Source organism: Callithrix jacchus, chromosome 9 (assembly GCF_049354715.1).
Source record: "Callithrix jacchus isolate 240 chromosome 9, calJac240_pri, whole genome shotgun sequence".
Taxonomy (NCBI): domain Eukaryota; kingdom Metazoa; phylum Chordata; class Mammalia; order Primates; family Cebidae; genus Callithrix; species Callithrix jacchus.
Genome location: NC_133510.1, coordinates 136,320,346 through 136,336,279, shown reverse-complemented (window position 1 = coordinate 136,336,279; position 15,934 = coordinate 136,320,346). Strand labels below are relative to the sequence as shown.

The window sequence follows — 15,934 nt, the reverse complement described above, 5'->3', positions numbered from 1 at the left end:
CAGAGGTGTTGTTTTTAATTGCACTACATTATAAGCATTTTCTTTGCTGTTAACCAAAACATGGTTTCTACCAGACACATAAAACATACCAAACACTACTAAATGTCCCAGAAAAGAGGCACGGTCAAGTAAACCATGACATATTGACTGGAATATTTTACATCTCTTGTTGCATTAACTGTATCATTTAAAAATTCTCAGCAACAACTCTCCCTACAGTAGCATACTCATTTCTTTTCAAATGAAGGGGTTCTTGCTCAACAACTCACCTATTTAATAATTCCATCTCAGATTCTACCATTTAAGACTTGGTCATGAATGCTCCCAGGCCAATTACTTCCATAGGAATTCATGAAAAGAAGAAAATCTGATGGATCTGTGTTATGAATAAAATGTGTGGTTTCTCTCCCTTCCAGGACCAATTCTCTAATGTGCAATGTAACAGTAACAAGACTGAAAGCATTTCCACATATATTTGATTTGTACAGCTTATCTCCAGGAGTTCTCCAATGCAAAATAAAGTTATTGCTCTTTGTGAAAAATTCCCATATTTATTAGTAAGCATTTTCTCTAATATGATTTGTCTGGTATCTAATAAGGTTAGAGGTATTAACAAGGGCTGTCCCACATTGATTACATGTTAAGAACTGCTCTCCAGTGTGAGCTATTTGATGAACTACAAATGGAGAGTTCTGGCTGAAGATAATGCCACACTGATTACATTTATAGGTCTCTTCTCCAATATGAATTCTCTGATGCTTCATGAGATCATTCTTCCGGATGAAGGCTTTCCCACATTGACAGCATTCATAGGGTTTCTCTCCAGTGTGTATCCTCTGATGCACAATGAGGGCAGAACTCTGACTGAAAGATTTCCCACAGTCATGACACTCATATGGTTTCTCTCCAGTGTGGGTTCTTTGATGTGAATAAAGGTGAGAGCTTCGACTAAAGCATTTTCCACAATCCTTACACTCAAAAGGTTTTAGTCCAGTGTGGATTCTATGATGCACAACAAGGTGAGATCTCTGGCTGTAAGACTTTCCACATTCATTACATTCATAGGGCCTCACTCTAACATGAGTTCTCTGATGCAGAATGAGATGTGTGCTCTGTCTAAAAGATTTCCCACATTCAGGACATTCATAGGGTTTCTCTCCAGTATGTGTCCTCTGGTGTCTAATAAGCCTAGAGCTATGAACAAAAGATTTCCCACACTGGTTACATGTGTACAGTTTGTCTCCTGTATGAATTCTCTGATGGGTAACAAGGTGAGAGAACCAGCTGAAGGATTTTCCACATTCTTTACATTCATAGGGTTCCTCACCAGTATGGGTCTTTTGATGTCCAATGAGGTGAGAACTCCGGCTGAAAGATTTTCCACATTCTTTACATTCATAGGGTTTTTCTCCAGTATGAATAAGCTGGTGCCTAGTGAGATTGGAGCGCCAGCTGAAGAATTTTCCACATTCCTTGCATTCATAGGGTTTTTCTCTATGTATGCCCTTTGACATACCAAGAGATGTACCATGAGTAAGAGAGTTATCACTATCAGGGCGTTTGTAGGATTTCTCACCTGTGTGAGTTCTTGCAAATTGAATAAGGTGAATATTTTGACAGAAGGTCTGACCACATTCATTACTGTTACTTGCACAGCTTTCCTGATGACCATTAAGAACTAAATCATGTTTTAAACTTTTAGTGTGTGAGTCACGTTTATGGAAATATTCTCTCAGTACAAGCTGAGCAGGAAGAAGACAGTTTCCCCCATATTTACCACTTTCAGAGACTCTCTCCTGAGTAAACACTTTCTTTTGGGTGAATGCCACTTGCCTCAAATGTCTGTCCCGATTTCCCTGGTACTTCTCTAACTGGTCTTTACATTTCCAGACTTCTTGTAACGACAAATACCAGAGATCACTTCTTGCCATTCCTTCCATCTTAATGTCACAGGATTGCTTATCTTTAAAAATGCTCCTACTGGAAACTGATGATTTAATTTCAAATGCAGTCTCTGAATCTGAAAGAAATGAAAAATCTTTGTGTAACTAAAGGGAGTGTTAAGGTGAGAATGGTAGGATGTATGTGGAGACAAAATATGTGTGACGCACAGAGGTCTTTATAACTTTGATAGAGAAAAAGAAAAAGGAAGGGAGCAGTAAACAGTAAATGCACTGGGGTGCACAGTACTCAAAAGGAGCAAAAAGAGTAAGAGAAGCCACAAGACAGAGCATGACATATGGGATCAGGGTATTCGATGGTGAGGGCAGAAATAAGGGAACTTCTATAAAAAGGACTGCACTCCCATTTTATAATCCAGATATTAACAATACAAGTCCCTCACCCTTCTACTTGTTGTCAGTACTTTCCCCGACACATTCTTCACATTATTATCAAATACGGAGTATCACTCTGTCACCCAGGCTGGAGTGCAGTGGCGTGATCTCGGCAACCTCCGTCTCCTGGGTTCAAGTGATTCTCCTGCCTCAGCCTCAAAAGCAGCTGGGACTGCAGGCATATGCCACCATGCCAGCTAATTTTTATATTTTTACTAGAGGCGCGGTTTCACCATATTGGTCAGGCTGGTCTTGAATTCCTGACCTCAGAGCAATCCACCCACTTCAGCCTTTTTTTTTTTGAGACAGTTTTGCTCTTGTTGCCCAGGCTGGCGTGCAATGGCCCAATCTTGGCTCACTGCAACCTCCGCCATTCACGTTCAAGTGATTCTCCTGCCTCAACTTCCCAAGTAGCTGGGATTACAGGTGCCAACGACCACACTGGTTAATTTTTTGTATTTTAAGTAGAGACAGTGTTTCACCATGTTGGCCACGCTGGTCTCGAACTCCTGACCTCAGGTGATCCACCCTCCTTGGCCTTCCAAAGGGCTGGGATTATAGGCATGAGCCACCGCACCTGGCCCAATTTAGTATGCTTAAACCATGCATGCAGCCATATGTCAGGCAACACTTTTTATCTGTATTACAGAAGCAATACAGAGTAACACCCAGATGACTGACACAACAGACCTTTCAAAGCAGCTGCATGACAAGGTGGAAGAGTAACTGCACAAAAGTCACCAAGATACAAGTTCTAAACTAAGTTTTACACTACTACTAGTGCTGAATCTAGACAAGTTGCTAAATGTTTAAGAACTCATTTTGCTTATTTGTAGTCCAAAGATAAAAGTATTTGTTATTTAAGATTATTGTTATAAAGCATGAGCATATTACAGTCTCTGGTACAATTATGGTCAAAGCAATAAGATTTATAATAATCATTATCATTCCTCTTATTTTCTATTTTGATTTCTTTGTTCTGAAACATAAGAACTTAACAACTGATAGTACTACCACCACAAGATGTTAACTTAGAATCTGAAGCCTTACCTATACTCTCTCGGCATGTTTGCCCATCTGCTACCTTTGTATATCACTACAAATTATTTCCCTTGCACAAGAGCTACATCTGTTTCTCAACATGTTTCAGGTAAAATGTATAATCCCAAACCTAAAAAATACACTGATAATACCATTTCATCTTATATAAGTGGGGTGATATTCCACTCTTACTTGGTAGTATAGGTTAAACTGTATCCCCCCAAACAAGGTATGCTGAAGTTTTGATCCTCAGTATCTCAGAATGTGACCATATTTAGAAATAAGAGTATTTCTAGATATAATTAGTTATGATGAAGTAGTACCAGAATAGGATGAGCACCTAATCCAATATAATGGGGGTCCTCATTGAAAGAGACTCAGGCCTGTAATCCCAGCACTTTGGGAAGCTGAGGTGGCCAGATCACAAGGTCAGGAGTTTGAGACCAGCCTGACCAATATGGTGAAACCCCACCTCTACTAAAAATACAAAAATTAGCCATCATAGCGGCATGTGCCTGTAATCCCAGCTACTCAGGAGGCTGAGGCAGGAAAATCCCTTGAACCCAGGAGGCAGAGGTTATGGTGAGCCAAGATCACGCCACTGAACTCCAGCCAGGACAACAAAGCAAGATTCTGTCTCAAAAAAAAAAAAGACAGAGACACAGGGGAAGAGACCATGTGAAGATGGAGACCAAGACTGGAATGATATTCTACAGGCCAAGGTATAGCTGTGGCTAGCAGATCCTGGAAGATATAAGGAAAGACCCTCTCCTAAAAGCGTAACAGCACACCACTGACATATTCATTTCAGATTTATAGCCTCCAGCTGTGACACGATACATTTTGGTTGTTCTGAGCCACCTAACTTCTGGTTCTGTTAGGTCAGCCCGAGGAAACCAACACACCTGGTAAATGATCCTTGTGCCAGGCCTGGCCCCTGACTGACTTCCTTATACAATCCCACCCCCACTAGTCCTCACTGTAACCACTTTGTCAGTTCCTAGTTTCTTCCCCATCCTGATGATTTTTAATAGGAAATACACCACCCTTTCCCCGCTTTCCCCAACCCAGAACATCAGAAAATCTTATGGAGAAGTTTTTCAAACTACAGATGGCAATTGGAAGATTCTATGAAGAACATGTATTGTAAGGGGGGTACTGAGCACTAATGCAGGACAATTCTGAGTGAAGAGTTTGTTAAGAATGAGGTGCTTTCTTTTATGAATACCCTAAAATCTTCCACATATTATGTAACATAGCCATGCAAGTAAGCTATTGTCGAAGTCCATTGACCCATTAATCCACAATCAACTGATTTTTAAAAATCGTCACTCATTATATTTTTTGTTTTGATAATGAATTTCACAGTCCTGTAAATTCTATAAAACTCCATGCATTTAAGTGCACGAAATCTGAGTATTTGTTTTGACAATAAATGTTCAATAAAAATATAAACTGCTGGATCCAGTTAATAATTGTTATTTTTGGAGAGGACTCAAGATGGCGCTGTGAGAACAACGCAGGATTGAAGCTCTCGGTGAATGCGCAGAGAGGTGAGTCAGAGCTGCATTTCCAGACTGATCTTTGTTGCCCACAGAACGGGGAAATTCCTAGGTATAAAGGAGACGCGGGACGCCAGGCAGAGGTTTTGTCTGGTGCAGCTGGCAGCCGGGGTGGCGGCAGCCGGCCCTACACAGCGCTCCGCACAGGGCACGCTTGTCCGGGTGCCCTGTTGAACCGGCAACCTAAGACTTCAGAGGGCTGAACTTGAGACTGAACAGGACTTGGACAGTGGGCCAGCCCAGGGGATTGCAGGGACACAGCGTTTGGGGTAGCGCAGTGGGACGGACAAAACGGCAATTCCAAACGCTCCCGGTAAAGACGTTCCCTGAGACGCTCCATGGGGGAGGGGCGTCCACCATTACCGAGGCAATCCGCCCCTACTGAGATACACGCCCACTGCTGACGCAGCCTGCCATTGCCGAGGCAACCCAATACAACAGAGAGACTCCTCCGCAGGGCGTAGCCCGTGGCAGCAGGGTGGAGACCGCAGCAGAAGAGCAGAGCCTGCAGCAACACGGCGAACCTCACAACAGCAGGGCGGAGCCTCGGCAGGCAAATAGTGACTAGACTGCCTCTTAGCTGGGCAGGACAGCACAATGGACACTCACAAAGAAAGCCTGAACCCTCCCGAGACAGAGCATCTGAGAAAAAAAGGGTTTTTTTTATGAGTTCTGCTGCAGCAGAATTAAACATAGCAACCTAACAGCCCTGAATAAACAACAGAGCTCACAGCTCAGCACTTGACCTCCTATAAAGTACAGACTGTCTCCTCGAGCGGCTCCCTGACCCCTCTATATCCAAAACACTGACATCTGGCAGGCATCATCCTGGGACAAAGATAGAGGAAAAAGAAACTGGTAGCATCCCTCACTGTTCCGCAACTGCTATAGGTGCACCCCAGACAAGCAGGACCTGGAGTGGACCTCAGCAGTCGTACAGCGAAGGGGCTAGACTGGTAGAAGGAAAACCAAGTAACAGAAATACTTCATCACCAACAATCTGGGTGTCCACTCAGAGACCCAATCGAAAAGTCAGCAACTACACAGACAACAGGTGGATAAATCCACAAAGATGGGAAGAAACCAGCGCAAAAAGGAAGAAAACACCTGAAACCAGAACACCTCGCCTCCTAGAAAGGACCAAAACTGCTCACCAGCAAGGGAACAGAGCTGGACGGAGAATGACTGTGACGAAATAATGGAATTAGACTTCAGAAGGTGGATAATGAGAAACTTTTGTGAGCTAAAAGAACATGTATTAAATCAATGCAAAGAAACTAAGAACCTTGAAAAAAGATATGAAAAACCGTCGAGGAAATGATAACAAGAATGGATAACTTAGAGAGGAATATGAATGAATTAAAGGAGCTGAAAAACACAATACGAGAACTTCGTGAAGCATGCACAAGTTTCAATAGCCGAATTGACCAAGCAGAAGAAAGAATATCTGAAGTCGAAGACCAACTCAATGAAATAAAACGAGAAACCAAGATCAGAGAAAAAAGCACAAAAAGGAAGGAACAAAGTCTCCAAGAAATGTGGGACAATGTGAAAAGACCTAACCTACGTTTGATAGGTGTACCAGAAGTGGACGAAGAGAATAAATCCAAGCTGGAAAATACTCTTCAGGACATCATCCAGGAAGATTTCCCCCACCTAGCAAGACAGGCCAACACTCAAATGCAGGAAATACAGAGAACACCACAAAGATATTCCGCAAGAAGAGCAACCTTGAGGCACATAATCGTCAGATGCAACAAGGTTGAAATGAAGGAGAAAATACTAAGGGCAGCCAGAGAGAAAGGTCGGGTCACCCACAAAGGGAAGCCCATCAGACTCACAGCAGATCTCTCGGCAGAAACACTACAAGCCAGAAGAGAGTGGGGGCCAATATTCAACATTCTTAAAGAAAAGAACTTTCAACCCAGAATTTCATATCCAGCCAAACTGAGCTTCAGAAGTGAAGGAAAAATAAAATCCTTTGCGAACAAGCAAGTAATCAGAGATTTTGTCACCACCAGGCCTGCTTTACAAGAGCTCCTGAAAGAGGCACTACACATAGAAAGGAACAACCAGTACCAGCCATTCCAAAATCACACTAAATGCTAAAGAGCATCAACATAATGAAGAATCTACAACAACTAATGGGCAAAACAGCCAGCTAGCATCAAAATGGCAGGATCGAATTCACACAACAATATTAACCCTAAATGTAAATGGACTAAATGCACCAATCAAAAGACACAGACTGGCAAATTGGATAAAAAGCCAAAACCCATCGGTCTGCTGTATCCAGGAAACCCATCTCACATGCAAGGATACACAAAGGCTCAAAATAAAGAGATGCAGGAAGATTTACCAAGCAAATGGAGAGCAAAAAAAAGCAGGAGTTGCAATTCTCATCTCTGATAAAATAGACTTTAAAGCAACAAAGATCAAAAGAGACAAAGAAGGCCATTACATAATGGTAAAAGGATCGATACAACAAGAAGAGCTAACGATCCTAAACATATATGGACCCAATGCAGGAGCACCCAGATACATAAGGCAAGTTCTTAGTGACTTACAAAGAGACTTAGACTCCCACACAATAATAATGGGAGACTTTAACACTCCACTGTCAATATTAGACAGATCAACCAGACAGAAAATCAACAAGGATATCCAGGGCTTCAACTCAGACCTGGAGCAAGCAAACCTGATAGACATGTACAGAACTCTCCACCCCAAATCCACAGAATATACTTTCTTCTCAACACCACATCACACCTACTCTAAAATTGACCACATAATTGGAAGTAAAGCACTCCTCAGCAAATGCAAAACAACTGAAATCATAACAAACAGCCTCTCAGACCATAGTGCAATCAAGTTAGAACTCAGAATTCAGAAACCTACCCAGAACCGCACAGCTTCATGGAAACTGAACAACTGGCTCTTGAATGTTGACTGGGTAAACAATGAAATGAAGGCAGAAATAAAGAAGTTCTTCAAAACCAATGAGAACGAAGACACAAGTGCCAGAATCTCTGGGACACATTTAAAGCAGTCTCTAGAGGAAAGTATATAGCAATAAGTGCCCATATGAGGAGAATGGAGAGATCCAAAATTGACACCCTATCGTCAAAATTGAAAGAGCTAGAGGAGCAAGATCAAAAAAACTCAAAACCCAGCAGAAGACAAGAAATAACTAAGATCAGAGCTGAACTGAAGGAGATTGAGACACGAAAAACCCTTCAAAAAATCAATAAATCAAAGAGCTGGTTTTTTGAAAAGATCAACAAAATAGACAGACCACTAGCCAGATTGATTAAAAAGAAAAGAGAGAACAACCAAATAGATGCAATAAAAAACGATAAAGGGGAAATCACCACAGAATCCACAGAAATTCAAACCATCATCAGATAATATTACAAACAACTCTATGCACATAAACTAGTAAACCTGGAGGAAATGGATAAATTCCTGGACTCCTGTGTCCTCCCAAGCCTAAACCAGGAGGAAGCTGAAACTATGAATAGATCAATAACAAGGGCAGAAGTTGCGGCAGCAATTAAGAGCCTACCACATAAAAGAAGCCCAGGTCCAGACGGGTTCACAGCCAAATTCTACCAGACACACAAAGAGGAGCTGGTACCATTCCTTCTGAAACTATTCCAAATAATCCAAAAAGAGGGAATCCTTCCCAAATCATTTTATGAGACCAACATCATCCTGATACCAAAACCCGGCAGAGACCGAACAAGAAAAGAAAACTTCAGGCCAATATCCAGGATGAACATAGATGCAAAAATCTTCAATAAAATATTGGCAAGCCGATTGCAACAGCAAATCAAAAAACTTATTCATCACGATCAAGTAGGATTCATCCCGGGGATGCAAGGCTGGTTCAACATACGCAAGTCTATAAACGTAATTCACCACATAAACAGAACCAAAAATAAAAACCACATGATTATCTCAATTGACAAAGAGAAGACATTTGACAAAATTCAACAGCCCTTTATGCTAAAAACCCTCAATAAACTCGGTATCGATGGAACGTATCTCAAAGTAATAAAAGCTATTTATGACAAACCAACAGCCAATATCATACTGAATGGGCAAAAACTGGAAGCATTCCCTTTGAAATCCGGCACTAGACAAGGATGCCCTCTTTCACCACTCCTATTCAATATAGTACTGGAAGTTCAAGCCAGAGTAATCAGGCAAGAAAAAGAAATAAAGGGTATTCAAATAGGAAAGGTGGAAGCCAAATTGTCTCTATTTGCAGACGACATGATAGTATACCTAGAAGACCCCATCGCCTCTGCCCAAAAACTCCTGAAACTGATAAGCAACTTCAGCAAAGTCTCAGGATATAAAATCAATGTGCAAAAATCACAAGCATTCGTCTACACCAATAACAGACTTAAAGAAAGCCAAATCAAGAACGAACTGCCATTCACAATTGCTACAAAAAGAATAAAATACCTTGGAATACAACTCACAAGGAACGTAAGGGACCTCTTCAAGGAGAACTACAAACCACTGCTCAACGAAATCAGAGAGGACACAAACAGATGGAGAAACATTCCATGTTCATGGTTAGGAAGAATTAATATTGTGAGAATGGCTATACTGCCCAAAGTAATTTACAGAATCAACGCTATCCCCATCAAGCTACCATTGACTTTCTTCACAGAACTGGAAAAAACCACCACGAACTTCATATGGAACCAAAAGAGAGCCCGCATAGCCAAGTCAATTCTAAGCAAAAAGAATACAGCGGGGGGCATCACACTACCGGATTTCAAACTATACTACAAGGCTACAGTAATCAAAACAGCATGGTACTGGTACCAAAACAGAGATATAGACCAATGGAACAAAAAAGAGGCACCAGAGGCAACACAACATATCTACAACCATACAATCTTTGATAAACCTGACAAAAACAAGCAATGGGGAAAGGATTCCCTCTTTAACAAATGGTGTTGGGAAAACTGGCTAGCCATGTGCAGAAAGCAGAAACTGGACCCCTTCCTGACACCTTACACTAAAATTAACTCCAGATGGATTAAAGACTTAAACATAAGACCTGGCACCATAAAAACCCTAGAAGGAAATCTAGGCAAAACTATCCAGGACATAGGAGTAGGCAAGGACTTCATGAACAAAACACCAAAAGCATTGGCAACAAAAGCCAAAATAGACAAATGGGACCTAATCAAACTCCACAGCTTCTGCACGGCAAAAGAAACAGTCACTAGAGTGAATCGGCAACCAACAGAATGGGGAAAAATTTTTGCAGTTTACCCATCTGACAAAGGGCTGATATCCAGAATTTACAAAGAACTCAAACAGATTTACAGGAAAAAAACAAACAAGCCCATTCAAAAGTGGGCAAAGGATATGAACAGACACTTTACGAAAGAAGACATATATGAGGCCAACAATCACATGAATAAATGCTCATCGTCACTGGTCATCAGAGAGATGCAAATCAAAACCACATTGAGATACCATCTCACGCCAGTTAGAATGGCGATCATTAAATAATCTGGAGACAACAGATGCTGGAGAGGATGTGGAGAAAAAGGAACACTTTTACACTGTTGGTGGGAGTGTATATTAGTTCAACCATTGTGGAAGACAGTGTGGCGATTCCTCAAGGCCTTAGAAATAGAAATTCCATTTGACCCAGCAATCCCATTACTGGGTATATATCCAAAGGACTATAAATCATTCTACTATAAGGACACATGCACACGAATGTTCATTGCAGCACTCTTTACAATAGCAAAGACCTGGAATCAACCAAAATGCCCATTGACGATAGACTGGATTGGAAAAATGTGGCACATATACACCATGGAATATTATGCAGCAATCAGAAATGATGAGTTCGTGTCGTTTGTAGGGACATGGATGAATCTGGAGAACATCATTCTCAGCAAACTGACACAAAAACAGAAAATGAAACACCGCATATTCTCACTCATAGGCGGATGATGAAAAATGAGAACACATGGACACAGGGAGGGGAGTACTAAACACCGGGGTCTATTGTGGGGAAAAGGGGAGGGCCAGTGGGAGGGGGAGGTGGGGAGGGATAGCCTGGGGAGAAATGCCAAATGTGGGTGAAGGGGAGAAAGGAAGCAAAACACACTGCCATGTGTGTACCTATGCAACTGTCATGCATGTTCTGCTCATGTACCCCAAAACCTAAAATGCAATAAAAAATTTTTAAAAAATAAAATAAAATTAATTGTTATTTTTGGATACTTGTCAACAGACATTCAGGAAAGCTTGCTGGATGGACAAAATAGAAAAGAAAGAAAGTAATAAAGGAAATATAACAATACTTCCTCCCACAGTCCCAAGGCAGCTGAAAGGCTTGCTTTGAGAGGGCATTTTGATACAATCACCTACACTGGCAAATATTAAAAAGTAAAAAAGAGCATATGATAAGATTTCGAAGTAGAGATTTAAACTAAGTGGCAGTTCAGAAAAGGAAGAGGCCAGTACCTAATGAGGAATCATAAAAGGCTTCATGGGAAAGAACTTGAGGCTAAATTATAGGACAAGTAAGACTCAGACAGATTTGATTTACATCACACTTAAAGTGTGAGATGCAGGGAAATGCCTGATACGTATGTATACTAGGTATCAAAGGAAAAGACACACATGACTACTTGTTATTCTGATGTGAACAGACTGCACTGGGCTTCAGAGCTCCACGTTCTGGATAAGCCCACGTGGTGCATCCCAGCCGTTCTGCATGAGAAGCAGCAACATCTGAGATGGATGAGGAAGGAGAAGGATGTCAGAGTATTGAGCTTAGAAAAAAAAACTGGGAAAAAGATCACTTGTTGAGAACAAAAGAGTGGGAAGCTGAAGGACAACTTTCTGTCTTTTAACCTAGAAGGCTCCCTTTCCCTGTGCTTAGATATACACAGGGGAGTTTGGGAAAGAATTATGTTTGAAAGCTACAGGATAATTTGCATTTTAGAGATACTAACATTAAAATGAGATAGAAATAATGTGTGTGTGTGTGTGTGTGTGTGTATATATATATATATTTTTTTTTTTTTTAGACAGAGTCTTGCTCTGTTGCCCAGGGTGGAATGCTAGAGAGCAGTAGCACAATCTCAACTTACAGTTACTTCCACCTCCCAGGTTAAAGTGATTCTTCTGCCTCAGCTTCATGAGTAGCTGGGACTAAGGCACATGTTACCACATCCAGCTAATTTTTGTATTCTTAGTAGATACGGGATTTTGCCATATTTGCCAGGCTGGTCTTGATCTCCTGACCTCAGGTGATCTGCTCACCTAGGCCTCCCAAAGTGCTGGGATTACAGGCATGAGCCACCATGCCCGGCCTAGAAATAAATTTTTAAAACATTAAATAAAGAACTAGATAGAGGCTGGGCACAGTGGCTCATGCCTGTAATCCCAGTATTTTGGGAGGTCAAGGCGGGCAGATCACTGGAGATCAGGAGTTCAAGACCAGTCTGGCCAATATGGTGAAACTCCATCTCTCCTAAAAATACAAAAATTAGGCCAGGTGTAGTGGCTCATGCCTGTAATCCCAGCACTTTGGGAGGCCAAGGCAAGTGATCACTTGAGGTCGAGAGTTCAAGACTAATCTGACCAACGTGGAGTAACCCTGTCTCTACTAAAAATATAAAAATTGGCCAGGCGTGGTGGTGCATGCCTGCGATCCCAGCTACTCAGGAGGCTGAGACAGGAGAATAGCTTGAACCCAGGAGGCCAAGGTTGTGGTGAGCCAAGATTGCGCCATTGCACTCCAGCCTGGGAAACAAGAGCGAGACCCTCTCTCAAAAAAAAAATTAGCTGGACATGGTGGCACACCTGTAATCCCAGCTACTCGGGAGGCTTAGGCAGGAGAATCGCTTGAACCTGAGAGGCGGAGGTTGCAGTGAGCTGAGATCACGCCACACTGCACTCCAGCCTGGGGGATTGAATGAAACGCCATCTCAAAAACAAAAAAAACAAAACACTAAAGTATAGTGGGAAAAACAGGTGTAGTTTCTATGAGCCATTCTGGAAATAAAGGAAGGAGAGTTGAGGCAACAGGAATTCATGAACTCTCTGCAGCAGTTTTCTACCTGGCAGAAAATAAACTCTCAAAAAAGAAGTAGGTGCTAAGTAGAGTAGAGTCCCACTCTAAAGCTTGCACAGAGAACTGAGTTGTGGGAAGGGGCCACATGAAAGAAGAAGAGCAAATATGCAAGAAGTGATTCTATGAAAAACGAGAGCACAAGATGCTAGGGTCCATGGTAATAATCAGGAGAGCAACATGTGCAAGGGCCGAAACCAAGCATGTCAACAGAGAGAGAAACCTTTGTCTCTGAATGCAAATGGAATACAAAGAGAAGACTGGCAGTGGGAAAATAGGGGTCAGACAAACTCAGTCTTCCCAGGAAGAAGGACCTGTGAAGAGGGCCAGTGAGCACTATCTCCAGAAGTTCTAGCGCCTCACAGCTCATCTGGGCTGCTGCCTATGACAACTCTTGTCTGGTCCTCACCAGGATGGGTCTCTTGGTGAATCCCTCTCTCCACCACCCAGGGCTCTTCTCCTTTCTCCAACCGGAGGATCACATCTGGCTTAGTAAGCTGATAACCTGTTCACAGTGAAAGACAAAGAATGGGGTGAGAGTCACGGGAGCTCTGGGGTAGGCACAAATAAACATCTCAGATTCAACCTGACCCCTCAACCCTCTGCAGGACTGGCGGGGACTCTAAAGAGTTGACAGAGGTGTCGGGTGCAGTGGCTCATGCCTGTAATCCCAGCACTTTGGGAGGCCAAGGTGGGTGGATCACAAGGTCAGAAGTTCAAGACCAGCCTGGCCAACATGGTGAAACCCCGTCTCTACTAAAAAAAAAAAAAAAAATGCAAAAATTAGCCTGGTATGGTGGCAGGCACCTGTAATCCCAGCTACTCAGGAGGCTGAGGCAGGAGAATCACTTGAACCTGGGAGGCGGAGGTTGCAGCGAGCCGAGACCGCACCATTGCACTCCAGCCAGGGGGATAGAGTGAGACTCCATCTCAAAAAAAAAAAAAAAAAAACAAGAGTTTTCAGAGGCAGGAAAACTTGATAAAGAGGCATTTTTAGAACTTCAATACATTAAGTTTTCCACAAAAGCTAGAGTAAAAAAACCCTATTCTATGCCTCAAAGAAATTAAGAAATTAGGTCTCTGAATCCCAAGCCTGTACTCTGAATGCTTCAGGGTCTCTGTACCTTTGGATCAATGGAGAACCAAAATCTTCAAAAACAGAGTTAGTCTTACCCAAGGAAACCAGGTTCTTATAGTTCTCCAACATCACATTTCTGTACACGATCTGCTGAGCAGTGTCCAGCAGCTTCCACTCCTCCCTGGTGAAGTCCACAAATACATCCTTGAAGGTCACCAGTGTCTACAACATCAAACACATTTGCATTGCACTAGATATGCATCTTTGCTGTCCCTCTTTCCTGATCACTAACAGGAAGATAAATTAAGTTGATAGCACTGAGGCAGGCAAAGTGGATGGACTATAGTTTATTCCAGGAGTGAGTAGTGTTTATTCTGGTCAAGTCTTAAAAGGAAGGGCTATTAGATACCTGCTGTGTAAAAACAAGCTTTATGTTATACTTTAGGTTAAAAAAAAAAAACTGTCATAAGCATTTTTATTTAAATTAAATTTTAAACAGCTATGGCAGAGGGAATCATCCATTCTCCAAAAAAGTGAACCCACTTTTACACTATGTAAAATAAAGAACCTAATTCAAGGGCCACTAAAAGAGGTGAAAAAAGTATTGAGTTCAAGTACACCTTAATGCTTAAGAGATTTACCACCCTAGCCATGTTTTGTAACTTAAAATAATTATCCAAAACATTTTTCATCACCATTTGTAGGCACTGAAAACATATGGACGAGTTGGGAGATTATATTAGCAACACAATTTGACAAAGAAACAGGAGAAAGATGCAAGGACCTTATCAGCCACATCAAAAGTAAGTATTGATTTATATACAGAGAAAAACCCATCTGAGTGACTGAGGGTCTCTCACCAAAGACCATGACGGTGAGAAGACAGTGGAATAATGTTTATAAATGCTGAAAGAACAGACAAACCAGAATTTCTACATCCAGTGAAAGTATCTTTCAAAATGATGCAAAATATATTCTCAAATGAACTATCACAGAATTTGTGGCCAGCAGGTCTGCTATAGAAGATGTGCTGAAGGAAAGTTCTTCAGGCAGAAGGAAAACGATACCAGAGAGAAACCTGAAATCTCAGAAAAGGGCGATGAATAACAAAAACAGCAGATATCTGGGTAAACATAATAGATTTGTTTTCTTCTCTTAAACTCTTCGAAAACACACGGAACATTTGAAAAAAAGATCTGTAACACTTTCTGGTGAAGTTTTTCGATATACAACCTGAAGTCTCAGAAACGGAAGATGAACAATAAAACAGTAGATATTGGGTAAATACATTTGTTTTCTTCTCTTATATTCTGCAAAAATGCAGAGAACAGTTGAAAGAAAGACCTGAAACACTCTCTGGTGAAGTTTTTCAATATACAACCTGAAATCTCAGAAATGGAATATGAATAACAGAAAGAGCAGATAAATGGGTAAATATATTTGTTTTCTTCTCTTAAATTCTTCAAAAATACATAAAGCAGTTGAAAGAAAGACCTGAAACATTTTCCGGTGAAGTTTTTCAATATACATACAACTTTAGCACAAAAAGAGGAATGTAAAGGAACCCATATGTTGTAAGGCTTTGAGATTTTACTTGAAGTGGTAAAAGTTAACTCTAAGTGGACTATAAAAGATTAGGTATGTAAATTCTAATCCCTACAGTGAATATTAAAAGATTCAAAAATAAAACTAAAAAACCAAGATATTAAGTGAAATACTAAAAAATATTCAAATAATTCAACTAAAGGCAATAAAGTAAGGAGGAAAACATAAAAACATATAATAAAATAAC

At 41.3% G+C, this 15,934-nt stretch overlaps 1 protein-coding gene across 7 annotated transcripts in view; it reads right to left on the bottom strand.

Annotated features, from left to right (window-relative positions):
* Positions 1-528: 528 nt before the first annotated feature.
* Positions 529-15,934, bottom strand: part of ZNF10 (zinc finger protein 10) — a 37,876-nt gene continuing 22,470 nt past the window's right edge. For 5 of the 7 annotated variants that reach the window (XM_078337867.1, XM_078337868.1, XM_009004945.5 and 2 more), the window contains 3 exons: positions 14,238-14,364; positions 13,474-13,569; positions 529-2,020 (listed from right to left, as the gene is read on the bottom strand). In XM_078337867.1, the coding sequence (XP_078193993.1) occupies positions 555-2,020; positions 13,474-13,569; positions 14,238-14,364 (1,689 nt within the window). In that variant the 3' untranslated portion in view covers positions 529-554. The remainder of the gene's footprint in view (positions 2,021-13,473; positions 13,570-14,237; positions 14,365-15,934) is intronic. The other 2 variants (XM_078337870.1, XM_078337871.1) reach the window with 1 other exon arrangement.